Source organism: Taudactylus pleione, unplaced genomic scaffold (assembly GCF_031769625.1).
Source record: "Taudactylus pleione unplaced genomic scaffold, aTauple2 ptg000483l, whole genome shotgun sequence".
Taxonomy (NCBI): Eukaryota; Metazoa; Chordata; class Amphibia; order Anura; family Myobatrachidae; genus Taudactylus; species Taudactylus pleione.
Window position 1 is genome coordinate 575,574 of NW_028284885.1, and position 21,553 is coordinate 597,126.

Sequence of the window (21,553 nt, forward strand, 5' to 3'; positions counted from 1 at the left end):
ATCAGAGCCTAGTGTTCACTCTAGCTCCGGCGGCAGGCAGGGCGCCGGAGCTAGAGAGGGCAACCTTATGTGCACGCCCGAAAAGGGGGCGTGGCCATGAAAAGGGGGCTTGTCTATAAGACGCGTTCCCTTTTCGTCATACTTGGGGGCGTGCCCGGCGCTTACGGACATGCTGGGTAGCCCCCAAGTGCTGCAGAAAGGGAGAATAGATGCCGGGCGCATGCGCCCGGCGTCTATTCTCCGGCGGTGACCGGGACACCGCATGTTTCTCGGCACCCGCAGGCTGTGAGGGCAGGGCGCTTTTTGCCCTCCTCCTGGAGGGCAGGGTGCTGTTTGCCCTCCAGAAGGAGGGCAGGGCGCCGCGCCCCGCTAAAACAGCCTAGCGGGAACGCTACAAAGCCTGTAGGATCTGGTCCCTCTATCAGCATCAGGTTACACGTGCTGGCCCCCACTGATGCTGGCCCCACTTGCGAGCTCCCCAGGGGCTGTCGCCACTTGCGGGCTCCCCAGATTGCACCGCGCGGCACTCTCCCGCACTACAATGCCCTGCGCCCCCATACAACCTACTGCCCGGCATCCCCCACCCCAATGCGCCCTGTCCTGTTGCCCAGAATCCTCAGTAATGTGTCCTTAATGTCGGCGACACAGATGGCGGACAGACTGGGAGCCTCCCATGGGAAGAACATGTGACGTGGGGGTCTGGGGGGGCAGTGAGTGCCGAGCAGTATATTGTGCGAGGACGTAGATCATTGGGGTGGGGAGAAGTGCCAGGTGGTAGGCAGTTTCTTTCCCGCAAAAAACAGCCTGGTGGGGAACACTGCCCAGTACGTGTGGGATACAACCTGTATATAGGACTGTTTCCGTTTACCCAGGGCGTAGGACTCGACTGTGGGCGTAGGAGTGTGACCGCATACCCAGGGCGTAGGAGTGTGGCCCCATACCCAGGGCGTAGGAGTGTGGCCCCATACCCAGGGCGTAGGAGTGTGGCCCCATACCCAGGGCGTAGGAGTGTGGCCCCATACCCAGGGCGTAGGAGTGTGGCCCCATACCCAGGGCGTAGGAGTGTGGCCCCATACCCAGGGCGTAGGAGTGTGGCCCCATACCCAGGGCGTAGGAGTGTGGCCCCATACCCAGGGCGTAGGAGTGTGGCCCCATACCCAGGGCGTAGGAGTGTGGCCCCATACCCAGGGCGTAGGAGTGTGGCCCCATACCCAGGGCGTAGGAGTGTGGCCCCATACCCAGGGCGTAGGAGTGTGGCCCCATACCCAGGGCGTAGGAGTGTGGCCCCATACCCAGGGCGTAGGAGTGTGGCCCCATACCCAGGGCGTAGGAGTGTGGCCCCATACCCAGGGCGTGTTTATATGAAATATATACTTATAGATGAACATGTAATAAATAATAATGTAATACTAATGGTCTCTTGGCAGCAACTTGTGTCCTTTATGCTCCTTATCTGTGCTCACTGACCGTGGCCCTGAATTATGTTTTCATGAACATTTTCCTTCCTGCCAAAGGCAAAGTTTCAGGAACAGGAGGATCTGTAGTGTTATATATACACCCGTCCCCCACATTCCTGGGAGACCTCTGTACAGCAGTCAGGGGACACCGTCCACAAACTTCATCCCACGTACTCCCACTCCAATGCATACAGTGACCCTGTATATAGGGACCAGTGCTCAAATACAAGCACTTTCAGTGCCAAAGTTACCCTCGGACAGCGACCTTGTTACTGGTAAGCGTAATCTTGATCATGGAAATGCCCCCTCGCTGTGCACCCAGCTCGCTGTTCTAGAATATGTGTGTGTGGGGCCACTTAGAGACTGTAACATTTACTTATATATTCCTGGCATGTACCGTCGTACTGTACAGCCGGATGTGGGCTGTCTAGTGACTCCCATGTTACTACGTGTAACAGCTGAGAAAGCAGAAGGTGGAGGTAAATTATCATTAAACACAGAAGTAAATAAACTCCATATCCCTTGGTTACAGGAGACAAAGGGTGGCCGGGCTTTCCCACTAGTGTGGACAGACGGGATCCGCCTATAGCGGTGCTGCGTCTTATAGTACCATATGGAGAGAGTCGCTAGAATGGCGCATTGTATGTGAAGCCTATCTCTGTGTTGTGTCTCCACAGACAAGGACGGGAAGGCCTTCCACCCAACCTACGAGGAGAAGCTGAAGCTGGTCGCTCTGCACAAACAAGTCCTCCTGGGGCCTTACAACCCGGACACCTGCCCTGAAGTCGGCTTCTTTGATGTTCTGGGCAACGATCGGAGGTAAAGTAGTCTTTGGCGGTTATAATTCCGTCTTCCACGTAATTCACCTTCTGTAGCTCCTGGGAGTTTTTTGCAGAACCTCATCCTATATTTGTTAGGTGGGAGTTTGTGCATCTCATGGGGTAGCTCAGCCTTTTCTGTAGACTCAGAAAAACCATAGCTGGACAGTAATCTACATCTCGCCTGTAACGAGCCATCAATGTGGACTTCAGCTGCGAGATCATTTTCTCAATGGAACTCTTATGTTTCCCAATACTAGACACATACCACTAGCCCCCAGCGCCAGCTCTGCCCTATCCCTGATACAGAGAGCTATATTCAATTAGAGACGAAAAGCCATATTCGCCTGTTTTTTTTTTTGAGAAAATTTTGCCTAAAAAAATTTCCAAATTCAATTCCAGAACAATTTCGCCTAAGCGGAAACAATTCTCCAAAAATGATTCTCCAATCAATAGCAGGTGAAAAGAAATGCAAAATCTTTATTTTGGGGTGCAAATGTGGGGAAACGACTCAGAACTCTTGGGACAGCCCCCCAAAGGACTGGACGGGGAGGTTAGGGTTAGGCACTTGGGGGGGAGGTTACGGTTAAGCACTGGGAGGGGAGGTTAGGGTTAAGCACTTGGGGGGGAGGTTAGGGTTAGGCACTAGGGAGGGAGGTTAGGGTTAGGCACTTGGGGGGGAGGTTAGGGTTAGGCACTGGGAGGGGAGGTTAGGGTTAGGCACTAGGGAGGGGAGGTTAGGGTTAGGCACTAGGGAGGGAGGTTAGTGTTAGGCACTTTGGCGGGAGGTTAGGGTTAGGCACTTGGGGGGGAAGTTAGGGTTAGGCACCCCTAAGGGTTAGGGGGTAGAATAGGGCTAGCAAATACTTACCTTGGACGATCGGGATTTTCACCCCTGCCGGGCAGCCGCTGTCGGGATTTGAACCGCCGGCCAGGCGGTAAATCATACTGAATCCCTTCTGCCACATATGTAGGATAGGGTTAGTGGAGATGACACACAGTATAGTCTCCTCTCCTCTGTGTATGTGACCCACGTCTCAGTGTCCTCAGTGCACAGAACATCCCCCGAGCTCCGTCCCCATCGGCTGTGAGCGCTGACCACGTGTTCCTGCGATTGTTATCCTGTTAGAGCCGTTACTATTTGCTGACTCTCTGCGTTTGTCTCCCTAGGAAAGAATGGGCCGCCCTGGGCAACCTGAGCAAGCAGGACGCAATGACGGAGTTTGTCACCTTATTAAACAGATGCTGCCACCTGTTCTCTACATACGTCACGTCCCATAAAATAGAGAAGGAGGAGCAGGAGAGAAAGCGGTAACTATTGGCTGGTCCGGTCCTTTGTCACCCGTATACGATAGGCGATCTGGCCCCGCGGCCGCTAGGTCCTATGTTCCCTCTCCTCTGTTCTACGCAGCTGGGTCTTGTTGCTGTCAATCTTTTCTATTTCCAGAGAGCTGTAACCCACAGAGGCCGTTCTGCTGTTCTCCCCAGCTGTTGTGAAACTACAAGTCTCAGCATACCTTCCCACCTATCAGCTGGTAAAGCATACTGGGAATTGTAGTTTCACAACAGCTGGAGAGCCACAGGCTGGCCATGCCTGCGCTAGGAACTGGTAAAACAGGTCACTGCATTTTCCTGCCTGCTATCTGGGTCCCCCGGTGATGCTCAGGGAACCCTCTGTGCACTCCCGTGCCCACGTGCCCTTCCCTATAGGAACTAATGACCTGTAATATTACAGTAGTTTTCCATTAGTAATGCACCAGGCTGCACACCCAGGTCTGCGATCTACCCCTTAGGGCCGTATTCAATAAGGTGCGAAAAGCCCGTTTCTGCGGAAAAGTATCTCCAGTGACGTCATATCGCCAGGCGAAAATGTATCCCAATATTCTATTCCAAAGACTTTTCGCCGGTGCAGTAAGTCAATGCATTGGAATAGGCGAAAAAGATTCGCTTATGAAAGCTGTTGAAAAAAAGTGCCGAATTGGGGTTTTGGGGTGCAAACTTGCAGGAACCACCCTGCACCCTTGGGACAGCCCCCCAAAGGTAAACTGTGTCAAAAAATAAAAGATTAAAAAATACTTAAGAACACCCCAAAAAAAAGACTTTGAATAAGGGGGCGAAAAAGTACAAAGTTGAAGGACAGACTTAAAAACTAGCGAAATAGACTCCAGGGGGGTCCCCAAGTGTGCCCCAGGTATTATTAAGTTTGCAGGTGTTTGCGGCAGGTGGATTTTTAACGTTTTTTCAAACTTCTCTTTAGCAACGTTAAAATATGCTAGCCCCCGTTTTCCTGTACCCCAAATTTGCTGGGACTACTTATTTTTACAAAAAAACCTGCTAAATGCTCTTCTTCACCACTTGTGCACAGACGCTAATTAGCAACTATTGAGATCGTATAAGTACCCCAAATACCTTCAGCAGGGCTATTCGGGGGTATCTATAGTCATCCCCAACGTCAGTGCATCTTTTGGGGGGTGTCGGGCTGATTTCCCCCAAATCTGACTTCGCCAGGTCCGAATTCGCCGGGTCCCGTTTTTCACCGATTTCTAATTGAACACAGGGATAAGCGGGGATGAGCGTGATACTATTTCCCATGGAAAACCAGCGATGTCGGCGAAAAGAACGGGACTCTTCACACCTAATTGAATATACCCCTTAGAGACAGCAGCCGTTTGCGGGTTTGCAGGGATACAAAAGGGGCTTATTAGCCTATGGACCTGACGCTCAGGGCTGCCTTTGGTTGGCCGTGACCAAGTAGTGATGGGCGACACCTCATGTACTCGCCGCCATTCCATTTTCATGCCAGTAGCTAAACTCTTCCCAGGGCTCTTAATCTATTACTTCCGTTATCAATTATAGAGGTTAATAAAAGCTCTTTCACGCCGCTGTAATCCTTCCGAGTTGTATTTGTAGCTGTTGTATCTCAGGGAACTGCTCCAAGTAGAGAATACAATTATTACACTGCCTAGTAAACAGATGACGTATCCCCGGCCAGGCTATTATCCCGGTGGTCCTCTGCGGTAAATGCTGCATGCGCTGTAGCTGAGTTGCAGCCCTATTTGAGGCGTAGAATTCCCACACGCAGTAATTGATCCCGTTTAGCTTTTGCAATGTGATGAAGCCGAGCGGCGAGGTGCGCTTGTTCACCGGCAAATTCACATAAGCACCTTTGTAATGACTCTTATTTACCTGCCTCCTACCGTTTTGCATTTCCAGCGGCCGTCCCGAGTCTGCGTCTTGTTTCGAGGTCAGCACACACAGAGCGTACTCACAAGGGCGCTGTTGCGATCAGGACAATACTGTGTCAGAGACGATGTGGAAAAGTGATGTGCGTTCCTGGATGGTGACTAGAAGTGAATGCAAAAATGGCGCGTTCAGTGGGCGCGTCGCGGTCCCTACATTGAAAGCGGCTGCATACACAGACGCACAGCTGGAGAAATAGGCGGCCATGGTCGGGCAGAGATACTGCACATGCCCTAGGCCTGGTGCGAGTTTCGTTGGCGGTGTCTAAGTACGCATCAATCGGTATTACAGCGTGCACGGAGGCTAAAAGTGGGCGTCTCAGACCTTGCACGTTTGGCCGAATGGATGCATAAATTGGCAGGCGGGCGACCGCCAATAGACGCTGCTGCCTTCGACTCAGAATCAGACCCACTGTTGTGACAAAAGGTACGGTCCAGCTGGTGTACTGAAATGTACCACTAGATGTCAGCGCTCGTCTGTAAAACTAAGCATTGTGGGGGATACAGTGCGTCAGACGTTACGCCACAGTGCCCAGTGACGTGGATGAAATGCTCGGAGTGCTACAAGGGGTCGTATTCTGAAAATTGCAGCAGTTTCTGGCTAGGAAAATAATTGCTAATTTCCACAGAGGATTTCAGGAGTCAGCTACTTATTATTAACAACTGTGCTTGAAAATAGTAATTTTATGCTACGGAATAATGCGGATCTAGCGTCTAATTAGCGCAGATTGAGGTTTTCGCATGGTTCAGCCTGGAGCTCCCTTTTGTGGTCTGTTTTCCAAACCGTGGTCGATTTCATTCTCTGTTTTATCCAGGAGAGAAGAGGAGGAGCGCAGGAGGCGGGAAGAGGAGGAGCGTCAGCGCTTGCTGAGGGAAGAGGAGAAGCGGAGGAGAGAGGAGGAGGAGAGAATGAGGAGGGAGGAAGAGGAGAGGATGCGGGCAGAGGATGAGCGATTTCGTATGGAGCAGCAGAAGTAAGTACTCCCATCTCCCTGTAGTACAGACGGCTACATTAGTTATAGAGCGATGCTGCGTCATTCACGCGTCTGTCATGAGCCCCTGAAAAATCAGAGTCCCAAATATCTAAGAGTTTGCACTGTGCATAAGTTTTGGGGTTCTTGGCATTAATTAGGACAGTAGTTCCCGAACTCTGGGCCTGATTCAGCAAGGAACGCAAGTGAGAGAACGCACGCAATCGGCCGATGTTTTTGCACTGCGTATGCATCGCAATGCGCGTGCGCGAACTAGCCAGCGCCATCGGGCAAGGGTACGCAGACTACACGCAGTGTGTACGTAGACCCTTCCAATATTGATTGACAGGAAGTGCCGTTTGTGGGCAGTGATGGGGTGTGGTCGGGCGAACGCAGGCGTGCCTGTGCGTTGGGACGCCGTTATAGGGGCGTGCATAATTAAGGCAGTGCGGCGGCATACGCAGCCAGACGACTCGATGCACGCAGGAAGTGGCCAAAATCCTGCGCCACGTCAGGTGCTACTCTATTGTGCGTATCCGATGATTCTCCATGTTTCCGTTGTCTTATGGACTACTCAGGCTTTCAGTAAAAGGAAGTGGGCGGCGTCGTGTAGCGCTGGGCGTCTGCATCTTGTGCTGCGGTTGCCGTGCGTATGCATTGATTAGCATATATAGGCCCCCTGTCCTCAAGGGACACTAAACAGTCCAGGTATTAAGGATATCTGTGATAGAGCACAGAAGCTAAAGGTACTTATTGAGACAACTGCACTCAAGCATGGATATCCCTAAAACCTGGACTGTTGGGGTTCCTTGAGCACTGATTTTTTTTGGAACCCGATTGGGTATGGGATGCTGACACCTGACTGTTGGTATCCTAACCCTCCCTCCATGCGCCTAAAAACCTCGCTCCCTGCACCCTAAATCTAACCTCCCCCGCCCTAGTGCCTAATCCTAACCTCCCCCGCCCTAGTGGCTAGTCCTAACCTCCCCCGTCCTAGTGCCTAATCCTAACCTCCCCGGCCCTAGTGGTTAATCCTAACCTCCCCGGCCCTAGTGGTTAATCCTAACCTCCCCGGCCCTAGTGCCTAATCTTAACCTCCCCGGCCCTACTGCCTAGTCCTAACCTCCCCGGCCCTAGTGCCTAGTCCTAACCTCCCCGGCCCTAGTGCCTAGTCCTAACCTCCCCGGCCCTAGTGCCTAGTCCTAACCTCCCCGGCCCTAGTGCCTAGTCCTAACCTCCCCGGCCCTAGTGCCTAGTCCTAACCTCCCCGGCCCTAGTGCCTAGTCCTAACCTCCCCGGCCCTAGTGCCTAGTCCTAACCTCCCCGGCCCTAGTGCCTAGTCCTAACCTCCCCGGCCCTAGTGCCTAGTCCTAACCTCCCCGGCCCTAGTGCCTAGTCCTAACCTCCCCGGCCCTAGTGCCTAGTCCTAACCTCCCCGGCCCTAGTGCCTAGTCCTAACCTCCCCGGCCCTAGTGCCTAGTCCTAACCTCCCCGGCCCTAGTGCCTAGTCCTAACCTCCCCGGCCCTAGTGCCTAGTCCTAACCTCCCCGGCCCTAGTGCCTAGTCCTAACCTCCCCGGCCCTTAGTGCCTAGTCCTAACCTCCCCGGCCCTAGTGGCCAATCCTAACCTCCCCCGCCCTAGTGGCCAATCCTAACCTCCCCCGCCCTAGTGGCCAATCCTAACCTCCCCCGCCCTAGTGGCCAATCCTAACCTCCCCCGCCCTAGTGGCCAATCCTAACCTCCCCCGCCCTAGTGGCCAATCCTAACCTCCCCCGCCCTAGTGGCCAATCCCAACCTCCCCCGCCCTAGTGGCCAATCCCAACCTCCCCCGCCCTAGTGGCCAATCCCAACCTCCCCCGCCCTAGTGGCCAATCCCAACCTCCCCCGCCCTAGTGGCCAATCCCAACCTCCCCCGCCCTAGTGGCCAATCCCAACCTCCCCCGCCCTAGTGGCCAATCCCAACCTCCCCCGCCCTAGTGGCCAATCCCAACCTCCCCCGCCCTAGTGGCCAATCCCAACCTCCCCCGCCCTAGTGGCCAATCCTAACCTCCCCCGCCCTAGTGGCCAATCCTAACCTCCCCCGCCCATAGTGCCTAATCCTAACCTCCCCCGCCCTAGTGGCCAATCCTAACCTCCCCCGCCCTAGTGGCCAATCCTAACCTCCCCTCCCCTGCCCATAGTGCCTAATCCTAACCTCGCTACTAACCTTCTGGATGCTGGCGGTTGGGATTCCGGCGCCGGGATTCTTACAGGTGTCGAGATTCCGGCACCGGTATTCTAAGCGCCGGCCTCCCATGTGCAGGAATGTTGACTATTCCCTGTACACATAGTCTATCTACACAGATTATTATCACCTGTTTAAACCCTGTAGTTTAGCTTCGGCCACGGTGCTGGAATCCATCGCTGCCAGAGATCTGAGGACACCGGGATCTTCTCTGCAGACGTCAGTCCAGTTAGGCCTCAGAACACGAATTCCTTAGTGATACACAGCAGTGAACTGTTTGAGCCTGTATATAATGTGTGTTAATATGCCTCCTGGGGGGCTGGATTACAGGCTTCCCGTGGCCACACTCGCATGACTGGGGTCTGTATGTGTAAGGGGAAGATGACCCCGCACACCAGCCAATAGCTGCGATCCTCTGACCTACTTGCTTACTAATGATAGTCCATTATAATCATATTATTATTGAGCATTGCATTTGTTTTTTTTATAGCAACTTTGTATAACGCCTTATACATGAAACACATGTATTAATCTGAAATGTACTCTATACAGGCAGCAGATAATGGCCGCTCTGAACTCGCAGACTGCGTTGCAGTTTCAGCAGTACGCAGCGCAGCAGTATCCGGGGAACTTCGAGCAGCAACAGATCCTGATCCGGCAACTGCAGGAGCAGCACTACCAGCAGTATATGCAGCAGCTTTACCAAGTGCAGCTAGCTCAGCAACAGGTACAGCCCTAGAACCCAGACATATGTCCTCACTAGCTCAGCAACAGGTACAGCCCTAGAACCCAAACATATGTCCTCACTAGCTCAGCAACAGGTACCGCTCTAGAACCCAAACATATGTCCTCACTAGCTCAGCAACAGGTACCGCTCTAGAACCCAGGCATATGTCCTCACTAGCTCAGCAACAGGTACCGCTCTAGAACCCAGGCATATGTCCTCACTAGCTCAGCAACAGGTACCGCTCTAGAACCCAGGCATATGTCCTCACTAGCTCAGCAACAGGTACAGCCCTAGAACCCAGATATATGTCCTCACTAGCTCAGCAACAGGTACAGCCCTAGAACCCAGACATATGTCCTCACTAGCTCAGCAACAGGTACAGCCTCACAGCCCTAGAACCCAGGCATATGTCCTCACTAGCTCAGCAACAGGTACAGCCCTAGAACCCAGGCATATGTCCTCACTAGCTCAGCAACAGGTACCACTCTAGAACCCAAACATATGTCCTCACTAGCTCAGCAACAGGTACCGCTCTAGAACCCAGACATATGTCCTCACTAGCTCAGCAACAGGTACAGCTCTAGAACCCATGCATATGTCCTCACTAGCTCAGCAACAGGTACCGCTCTAGAACCCAGGCATATGTCCTCACTAGCTCAGCAACAGGTACAGCTATAGAACCCAAACATATGTCCTCACTAGCTCAGCAACAGGTACAGCTCTAGAACCCAAACATATGTCCTCACTAGCTCAGCAACAGGTACCGCTCTAGAACCCAGACATATGTCCTCACTAGCTCAGCAACAGGTACCGCTCTAGAACCCAGACATATGTCCTCACTAGCTCAGCAACAGGTACCGCTATAGAACCCAAACATATGTCCTCACTAGCTCAGCAACAGGTACAGCCCTAGAACCCAAACATATGTCCTCACTAGCTCAGCAACAGGTACAGCCCTAGAACCCAAACATATGTCCTCACTAGCTCAGCAACAGGTACAGCCCTAGAACCCATGCATATGTCCTCACTAGCTCAGCAACAGGTACAGCCCTAGAACCCATGCATATGTCCTCACTAGCTCAGCAACAGGTACAGCTCTAGAACCCAAACATATGTCCTCACTAGCTCAGCAACAGGTACAGCTCTAGAACCCAGACATATGTCCTCACTAGCTCAGCAACAGGTACAGCCCTAGAACCCAGACATATGTCCTCACTAGCTCAGCAACAGGTACAGCCCTAGAACCCAGACATATGTCCTCACTAGCTCAGCAACAGGTACCGCTCTAGAACCCAATCATATGTCCTCACTAGCTCAGCAACAGGTACAGCCCTAGAACCCAAACATATGTCCTCACTAGCTCAGCAACAGGTACAGCTCTAGAACCCAAACATATGTCCTCACTAGCTCAGCAACAGGTACCGCTCTAGAACCCAGACATATGTCCTCACTAGCTCAGCAACAGGTACAGCTCTAGAACCCAAACATATGTCCTCACTAGCTCAGCAACAGGTACAGCTCTAGAACCCAGACATATGTCCTCACTAGCTCAGCAACAGGTACCGCTCTAGAACCCAGACATATGTCCTCACTAGCTCAACAACAGGTACAGCCCTAGAACCCAGACATATGTCCTCACTAGCTCAACAACAGGTACAGCCCTAGAACCCAAACATATGTCCTCACTAGCTCAGCAACAGGTACAGCCCTAGAACCCAGGCATATGTCCTCACTAGCTCAGCAACAGGTACAGCCCTAGAACCCAGGCATATGTCCTCACTAGCTCAGCAACAGGTACAGCCCTAGAACCCAGGCATATGTCCTCACTAGCTCAGCAACAGGTACCGCTCTAGAACCCAAACATATGTCCTCACTAGCTCAGCAACAGGTACAGCCCTAGAACCCAGGCATATGTCCTCACTAGCAACAGGTACAGCTGTAGAACCTGGTTGTATGCCCTCACTAGCTCAGCAATGGGTACAGCCCTAGATTGGGACAGAAGTCCTCATTAGCACTATGGAAGCTATGGGCCTGTTGATGCGTAATAGTGCTATTTATACACCCCCCTCTGGCATTGTATAACAGAGGTGGTGTGGTCCGGTGTAACATGGTCCTAGGTTTCCTGTGCTCCGGTCATAGCGGGAATAATACGGGGAGAATTCTACCAAATGTTGGGTTGTAAATTGGAATCCTTTTATTTATTGTTATTTATATAGCACATATAAAGTCTATTGATGGTGGTTTTCATGTACTTATTGTGTCGTAGACATTTTATACCCGTTATGTTATCTAATCTCCCATAGGCTGCTTTGCAGAAACAACAAGAATCGTTGTTGGCAGGGAGCATTTCCCCGCTAAGCTCCCCCTCCAAGATGAGCGCGGGAAGTGTTACAGCCTCCGGCGAATGCCCCTCAGTCAACGGACAGAGTCACCCTCACATAGACGGCACGGAGACGGACCTGGAGGCCGACGCATTGGAAGACATACTGGAGAATGGGCCCAAAGGTGCGTCACTCATAGTCGGGTATATTACATTAGAGTGGGGGGCAGGAAGCGGCGGTTATTAACCTTTTTCTTCTGTCGGCAGAGTCCACGCCGGTGATAGCCGCTCCTTCTATGTGGACCAGACCCCAGATAAAAGACTTCAAAGAGAAGATCCGCCAGGATGCGGACTCGGTGATCACCGTGGGGCGAGGGGAGGTGGTCACGGTCCGAGTGCCCACGCACGAAGAGGGCTCCTATCTTTTCTGGGAGTTTGCTACAGATAGTTTTGACATTGGTTTTGGGGTTTACTTTGAATGGACAGACTCCCCAAACACGGCTGTGAGCGTGCACGTCAGCGAGTCGAGTGAGGACGAGGAGGAAGACGAAGGTATGTGACGCGGTAATCTACCCGGCTCTATGGTCAATGCGTCGGTGAGGGAGACGCCAGATTCTGCAGCGATAAAAATGTGTATAGCCCGCTCCGGTTCTGCCGCTGCCCTGTATATAGCGAGAAGATGCCATCAAGTGGTTTCCTGGTAGCCTGAGATAGCGTGCCCGCGTACTGGTATTGCCGTGGTCTCCTGTTCCAGTCTTTTATTTTGCTGTGTTAGTTTTTAGGGTCAATATTTTTTTCATTAGTTTTTTTTCTCAAGGGGTAAATATTTAAACCACACAAAATTATAGTTATATAAAAGGCTGAGTTTGCATATAAAACAATGCTGACTGAATACGTGCTGGACATAAGTGTTCTAGTGTCTGTAAGCTTCAGTGTCGCTGCTGCTGCTGTCCCCCTATTATACAAGTATACGGTAATCTTCCTCTACCTAGAGATCTTGCACCAAAACAGTTACGATTTGCGATATAGAGCCATATTCAATTAGAGGCAAAAAGCCTTTTTCACCTGTTTTTTTTGAGAAAATTTTGCCAAATTCAATTCCAAGACAATTTCGCCTAAGTGGAAACAATTCTCTAAAAAAGATTCCGCCATTGATAGCAGGTGAAAAGAAATTCAAAATCTTTACTTTGGGGTGCAAACGTGGGGAAACGACTCAGAACTCTTGGGACAGCCCCCCAAAGGACAAATCTGCAAAAAAAACAAAACCTAAGAACACCCAAAAAAAGACATGTCATTTTTGGGGTGAAAATTTAAAAAGTGGGGGGATAAACATAAAAAGTAGCAAAATAGGCTTCTGGGGGGTCCCCGTGTATGGGTCAGGTGTTTATGGGATTGCAGGTGCATGCCACAGGTGGATTTTTCATGTTTTTAAATAGTTCACTTTAGAGACATATAAAAATAAGCTAGCACCCATTTTCATGTACCCCAAATTTGCCTGGACTATTTATTTTCACCTAAAAATACTGCTTTATGCCATTCTTCACCACTTTTACAAAGACGCTAATAGCAAGCTATTTACACAACTTAAGTACGCAAAATAGTCTTATTAGGGCTATTAGTACACAGCTATATAGTGATTCCCTATGTTATTAGGGCTATTAGTACACATGTATAGTGATTCCCTATGTTATTAGGGCTATTAGTACACATGTATATAGTGATTCCCTATGTTATTAGGGCTATTAGTATACATCTATAGTGATTCCCTGTTATTAGGGCTATTAGTACACATCTATAGTGATTCCCTATGTTATTAGGGCTATTAGTACACATCTATATTGATTCCCTATGTTATTAGGGCTTTTAGTACACATTTATAGTGATTCCCTATGTTATTAGGACTATTAGTACACATCTATAGTGATTCCCTATGTTATTAGGGCTATTAGTACACATCTATAGTGATTCCCTATGTTATTAGGGCTATTAGTGCACATCTATAGCGATTCCCTATGTTATTAGGGCTATTAGTACACATCTATAGTGATTCCCTATGTTATTAGGGCTATTAGTACACATCTATAGTGATTCCCTATGTTATTAGGGCTATTAGTACACATCTATAGTGATTCCCTATGTTATTAGGGCTATTAGTACACATGTATATAGTGATTCCCTATGTTATTAGGGCTATTAGTACACATCTATAGTGATTCCCTATGTTATTAGGGCTATTAGTACACATGTATATAGTGATTCCCTATGTTATTAGGGCTATTAGTACACATGTATATAGTGATTCCCTATGTTATTAGGGCTATTAGTACACATCTATATTGATTCCCTATGTTATTAGGGCTATTAGTACACATCTATATTCATTCCCTATGTTATTAGGGCTATTAGTACACATCTATAGTGATTCCCTATGTTATTAGGACTATTAGTACACATCTATAGTGATTCCCTATGTTATTAGGGCTATTAGTACACATGTATATAGTGATTCCCTATGTTATTAGGGCTATTAGTACACAGCTATATAGTGATTCCCTATGTTATTAGGGCTATTAGTACACATGTATATAGTGATTCCCTATGTTATTAGGGCTATTAGTACACAGCTATATAGTGATTCCCTATGTTATTAGGGCTATTAGTACACAGCTATATAGTGATTCCCTATGTTATTAGGGCTATTAGTACACATGTATATAGTGATTCCCTATGTTATTAGGGCTATTAGTACACATGTATATAGTGATTCCCTATGTTATTAGGGCTATTAGTACACATGTATATAGTGATTCCCTATGTTATTAGGGCTATTAGTACACATCTATAGTGATTCCCTATGTTATTAGGGCTATTAGTACACATGTATATAGTGATTCCCTATGTTATTAGGGCTATTAGTACACATGTATATAGTGATTCCCTATGTTATTAGGGCTATTAGTACACATCTATATTGATTCCCTATGTTATTAGGGCTATTAGTACACATCTATATTCATTCCCTATGTTATTAGGGCTATTAGTACACATCTATAGTGATTCCCTATGTTATTAGGACTATTAGTACACATCTATAGTGATTCCCTATGTTATTAGGGCTATTAGTACACATGTATATAGTGATTCCCTATGTTATTAGGGCTATTAGTACACAGCTATATAGTGATTCCCTATGTTATTAGGGCTATTAGTACACAGCTATATAGTGATTCCCTATGTTATTAGGGCTATTAGTACACATGTATATAGTGATTCCCTATGTTATTAGGGCTATTATTATTACACAGCTATATAGTGATTCCCTATGTTATTAGGGCTATTATTATTACACAGCTATATAGTGATTCCCTATGTTATTAGGGCTATTAGTACACAGCTATAGTGATTCCCTATGTTATTAGGGCTATTAGTACACATCTATATAGTGATTCCCTATGTTATTAGGGCTATTAGTACACATCTATATAGTGATTCCCTATGTTATTAGGGCTATTAGTACACATCTATATAGTGATTCCCTATGTTATTAGGGCTATTAGTACACATCTATAGTGATTCCCTATGTTATTAAGGCTATTAGTACACATCTATATTCATTCCCTATGTTATTAGGGCTATTAGTGCACATCTATAGTGATTCCCTATGTTATTAGGGCTATTAGTACACAGCTATATAGTGATTCCCTATGTTATTAGGGCTATTAGTATACATCTATAGTGATTCCCTATGTTATTAGGGCTATTAGTACACATCTATAGTGATTCCCTATGTTATTAGGGCTATTAGTACACATGTATATAGTGATTCCCTATGTTATTAGGGCTATTAGTACACATCTATACTGATTCCCTATGTTATTAGGGCTATTAGTACACATGTATATAGTGATTCCCTATGTTATTAGGGCTATTAGTACACATGTATATAGTGATTCCCTATGTTATTAGGGCTATTAGTACACATCTATAGTGATTCCCTATGTTATTAGGGCTATTAGTACACATCTATAGTGATTCCCTATGTTATTAGGGCTATTAGTACACATGTATATAGTGATTCCCTATGTTATTAGGGCTATTAGTACACGTATATAGTGATTCCCTATGTTATTAGGGCTATTAGTACACATCTATAGTGATTCCCTATGTTATTAGGGCTATTAGTACACATCTATAGTGATTCCCTATGTTATTAGGGCTATTAGTACACATTTATAGTGATTCCCTATGTTATTAGGGCTATTAGTACACATCTATAGTGATTCCCTATGTTATTAGGGCTATTAGTACACATCTATAGTGATTCCCTATGTTATTAGGACTATTAGTACACATCTATACTGATTCCCTATGTTATTAGGGCTATTAGTACACATGTATATAGTGATTCCCTATGTTATTAGGGCTATTAGTACACATCTATAGTGATTCCTTATGTTAGTGCATCTTTTTCTGGGGTACAGACTGATTTCCCCAATTCTTTCAGTACTTTTCACCTGTTCCGCATTCGCCTATTTCCGCTTTCGCCTGTTTTGCAATTGAATTAGGTGAAAAGCGGGGACGCGCACGGAATGAATTCGCCTCTGAAACAGGCAAACGAAGCGAAAAATCGGACAGGCGAAAACATCGCCTCTAATTGAATTCCCCTCATTGTGTATTAGTTTTCGTGGGGGGGAGCCGCTATGTATTAATAATTCACTGTTCAAAAGTACGGTTTCATTGAATATAAGAGATGCGTATGGATTATGCATATAATAGTTAAATAAGGCTCCGGTAAAGTTCATGCCTTTTTATTTTTTATCCCCCCCTTTGCTTGGAACAGAAAAGCCAAACAGCGAAGAGAAAGCCAAAAAGAACACCAACAAACCTCAGCTGGACGAGATCGTGCCGGTGTACAGACGGGATTGTCACGAAGAGGTGTACGCCGGCAGCCACCAGTACCCGGGCCGGGGCGTCTACCTGCTGAAATTCGACAACTCCTACTCCTTGTGGAGGTCGAAATCCGTGTACTACAGAGTGTATTATACTAGATAAAGGGGGCGGGGGTCAGCGGAAGGGCTAGGGCAGGGAGTAGATCGCTTTTCAGCCAGTGTTGTCTCCCCCGTGTGTTGTCATCTTCCGTGCAGCGGCCGGTGGCGCTAAATGCTTCACATGTTCAGCCAGCCGCGATTTAACCCTTTCGGTGTTACAAAGCGCCCGCATTGAAGGGGTTAAGTGTCCAGATTTGCCTGTACTCGCAACTTTTTGTTTTCTGTATGGGTTTTTTAATTATTATTTCCCCCTCTTTGTGTGTTTGGTAATTCATCATCTACAAAGGAGGAGGAGTACATGCATGGGATGTGTAACGGTGTGTCTGTCACACTCAGTATAAGTGCATAGGCCCATCGGGCATCACAAGGAACTCCAGTCCCTTTATGTGTTAGTTACTGGGGCTCCTTGTTTCAATCCTCCATCCAAGTCCTGTTTCTGTCTTGGAGGCTCCGCAAACTTTACTAGGAGTAAAATAGCTGCAAGGGGACTTGGGCTAGGCGTGTTGTGGAAAAACGTCTGACAGTCGGGATCCCACTTCACGCTGTTGTTGCTGTATTTATAATTGAGCTCTTTATTAACGTAGCACTGCAAAATAAAATCCCATAGTTTCCTGCAGAGTACAACTTCCCAACTCTTTACTGCTATCCTGTACGATACACAGATCATTCTGTGTCACTCTCGAGTCAGGACCAAAGTGCACTCTGCCGTCCCCCCCAGCTATAATTCATAGCAAAGTATAAACCACAATGTACTGGTCCCTTTATTAGGAGATAAGGTAGTAGCACTGCAAAATAAAATCCCATAGTTTCCTGCAGAGTACAACTTTCCAACACTTAATGCTATCCTGTACAATACACAATCATTCTGTGTCACTCTCGAGTTAGGACCAAAGTGCACTCTGCTGTCCCCCCCAGCTATAATTCATAGCAAAGTATAAAACACAATGTGCTGGTCCCTTTATTAGGAGATAAGGTAGCAGCACTGGCCTATGTAGCACAAGTCTGGTTTATGCAAACAGATGTCTGGCTGCTACAGGGTAGATCATATATCTGAGAAAATCCCGAATGTGTGCGAGAGTTTGGGGTAACATTTTATTATCTATTCTGATCAGTCTGAAATTTGTTTAGGTGCACAAATGAAATGATCCATTGTACCCTGAAAATCATATATGTAAATATTAAAAAGGATTTATTATTCAAACTACATGTACTGTTCAACACAACATAGCTTCTCGGCCAGTTCATCTTGGCATAAAGGAGGACTTGCCCCATGAAGATAGTTTTGGTCCAATTACCCCCCCCTACGTGATTGATTGGTGAAAGCTAGTGACAGGGAACTACACAACACGTTGCTGTAACCAACAGCAACCATTCAAACACCATTACTTCTCTAGAAAGTCAGAAAATGACAGTAAATGTCTTACAGTTGTGTTTGTGTTTTTTTTGCAGTCACCCCTGAAGCAGTTTCTGTAAATATCCCCCAGTATGTAATTGTGTTGGTTGCAATAATCTGGTATTTTGTTACTAGTCCCAGATTTATGGCTCACAACAACAGCCCTAACTGCAAAAAGCTCAATCAAGGCAGCAAGTCATTCATAATGCGCTTTGTAAAGGGATTACTAATTTATATAGTTTAATGTTCAGTCTTGTGTAAGTGAATGGCTATACGGCAGTCTGTCTGTCCACAATGATGGGCGCCGTAGTTCTGCAATAGCTAGAGTCGTTGGCTTGCTAAGCCTGTTCTAAAGTAAATATAAGTTAAAACAGATTTGGCCCTTTCAAGTGACGCAATCATTACCCACTATCTAGAGGGTTAGAAAACCTTCATAGAAATGTACATCCCTGGCATTTACAGGACACTAAAGAGAGCAGTACAATGCACCTGGCCAATGAAGTCACCCCTGAGTAAGATGTGAGCCGACCATATGACCTGCATACAATCCTGGGCGACTGTTTTGGCCAAATCTATCCTGTTGGGTGTCCAATGTTCCGGACACATCACAGTAAATGGTGTTAATATCGCCAGGCATTCCCTACCCATTGCTCCTAGGGACTGGATTCTGAATTTAGTAGGTGATCTGAACACCCATCTTTGAACCATACCTTGCCTGATTCATGTTGCACTAATCTAATTGTTCTGGTCAGCCTTACATTATTTTCTGTGTAAGGATTTGGGACGCTTTAGTGTACTCCTTATGACATTTTTATATGTAAATGTCGGATTTCCCTTGAAATGACAACCTATATGCCTGAAAATAACATATTTTTTTCTGCTAAAGAACATGGAATCTCTCAGATAATGTTCATTATTGTTCCCACTTCTGACACCAAATCTGCTGACGCTTGGAATGACTGGACTTCTATTTATATATTTCTACAATGATCCCCCTGCAGAGATTGCGGTGTAGTGTCTGATAGCTGTCTGCCATTTATGGGGTGAACTAGAAGTAGAGGTTTATTTTCTGTACCTTTTTTTTTTATTATTGTGGGGTCTGTTTGATGCATGGGTTTGTGAATACATATTCCGGGGGGTTACCTTTTAGAAAATAAAATGCTCTAAAATATACTAAATTCAGTGTTGCAATGTTATCAGTGACACATGGACTTAAAATGGAATTACATGCAAAAGCAAATTTAGCCCTAATCACCTTTTGAAATTAAATGCACACCATAAGTAATCGAATTAGAAGATACAATATACTACAGAACTAGCTTGTTTAAGGATGTTTTTTTTTACATGAATACTTTCACATGTAGCTAGCCAACCTGTAGCTCCCCTACTCTGTCGTGCGATCATTAAACTGGCAGGGTATGCTGGTACTAGATAGCTGCAGGATACACACTGGAATTGGCCAGTCAAACACACTGATGGACCTTTTTATTAAGGTGACCGTATATAAATTTAAATGATTATACACTACTATTTTTGTCCATTCCGAATAAGAACAGTGAAGTCTGATAACCACCTATTTTTTAGTTTGACGGTGATGTAAATGGTCCCATTTACAAATGATGTGGATGCTTTGTGGAACATACAGACTAGTTACAGGTAATTGAGGCTAGCTGTTTGGATGTAGTTCCGGTCTTACAGGTCATTTTAATTTTTCATAGAAAAGTGTCATTCGGGCTGTCCAGAAGATCACAGAATACTGTATATAAATGACATAGAAAGGAGGAAAAGCACTTTTTTCATAAGCGACTGCCAGTTACTGGTGTTTCGCCATTAACTCTCGTCCTTCCCATTGTTACTGATGTTCCTTCCTGAGATGACCATTCTGTCCCTGTGACTTTTCCTGTCTTACTGCCCTCACGCTGATCAGTAACACAGTACAAGTGCAATTTAAAGAAAGAAAATCTCTTGGAATAATATATTTAATCGTAATTAAAAAACAAAATACAATTCTCTGTATATTTCCTATTTTTCATGTGTTTTGATATCTCATCTGTTTGTTGTAATGTCTTCACCATAAGGATGTCATACACTGTAAATTTAGTTCTTATAAATAATTAAGTTTATCCTCATTAAAGCCAGAATTCTCTCCTTTTAATTTTTTATTTATTTAGTAATTTGTTGCATCTGTACAGTTTTTCATTGGTGTTAAAGGTAATGAGATTATCCTGAACCCCTCCATGTATTGTATGTTCCGTGGTTCCTCACTTCCACAGATAACTGCTGATTGTTCCTCCAATGAGGCTGAACAGAACCTGGCAGGGCGCATGACACCTGAAACAACATTTCTTAAAGGAAGGGCCCCGCTGTGACCCCCTACATACAGGCTATGCTGCATTTATAGGAGCCCTAGTCCCATGGCTGTCATACGGTGTGACAATCCTATCTGACCTGGTGGAGTGGAATTTCTCACCTGAAGCGTTTCGTGATTCCCACTTGCGTCTCCTCCAGAGGGGCCTAGATGTGACCCTGAGATCTTGAATGGTGCAGATTTCAGCCTTTTGTTTTTTTCAGCACCAGCTGATGCTGCTTCTGGATCGTAGAGGGGTTATTGGAAGGCGTGGGATGTTTACAGTCGCCCTTCTGCACAGTGGAACCTGAACGGGTTGCTGGAGGTCCTGTGCTGTTATTGAGTCACTTTGGTTTTTTTTCTCACCTGGAAGATCCTTTCTCCTACCTAATGTATCATGCTGGTGAGTCTCTGAGCTTGGTAGCTTTGTCCCAGAGATCGCCGTACCTGGTTTTCTATGCAAACAAGGTGTTGTTCTATCATGATGAATATTCTGTGCCCCAAGACTAATATGATTGGTGGCATATACATAGACAATGAAAACATGGTTCCCTTATTCCATCCTAGCACTGAGTCTGGTTTGCGCATCAGCCAGGGGTTGCTGGTGACGTCCTTGTACCCTTGCACCTGCCCAGGACTTTGTTGTTCGGCTGCACTTTTGTCTTTTGCAAGGGCGGTAAGAATAGGAGATCTGCTGCCGGCCTATTTCTCATTGAATTAGAGCGACCATTTGACTGTCCTGTTCTGTGGTGCGGGTACCTATTCCCTTCGGGATGACGGCACACCTAACCAGAGCGACTGGCCTGTCTTGGGAGGTACGTCCTGGGTTATAGAAGTGGGGTGACATTTTCAGAGAGGCAGTCTGGTTGTCACTGTGTATCTTTTCCAGTTATTGCAAATTGGGAGCTCTGCCTGTGCGGAGTCTGCCTATAAATCGCAAGCTCTTCTGTTTATGCTCAGGCATTCCTCACACCACCTACGTGCCCATTCCTGATGGATGTGAGGAGG

General features: G+C 46.8%; 1 protein-coding gene across 1 annotated transcript in view; it reads left to right on the plus strand.

Annotated features, from left to right (window-relative positions):
• The window catches only part of ACBD3 (acyl-CoA binding domain containing 3), a 38,898-nt gene extending 20,291 nt beyond the window's left edge, over positions 1 to 18,607 (plus strand). Inside the window, exons 2-8 of the mRNA XM_088449365.1 lie at positions 2,135 to 2,276; positions 3,446 to 3,586; positions 6,330 to 6,488; positions 9,263 to 9,437; positions 11,741 to 11,942; positions 12,025 to 12,309; positions 16,598 to 18,607. Of these exons, the coding sequence (XP_088305491.1) occupies positions 2,135 to 2,276; positions 3,446 to 3,586; positions 6,330 to 6,488; positions 9,263 to 9,437; positions 11,741 to 11,942; positions 12,025 to 12,309; positions 16,598 to 16,809 (1,316 nt within the window). The 3' untranslated portion in view covers positions 16,810 to 18,607. The remainder of the gene's footprint in view (positions 1 to 2,134; positions 2,277 to 3,445; positions 3,587 to 6,329; positions 6,489 to 9,262; positions 9,438 to 11,740; positions 11,943 to 12,024; positions 12,310 to 16,597) is intronic.
• The last annotated feature ends 2,946 nt before the right edge of the window (positions 18,608 to 21,553 follow it).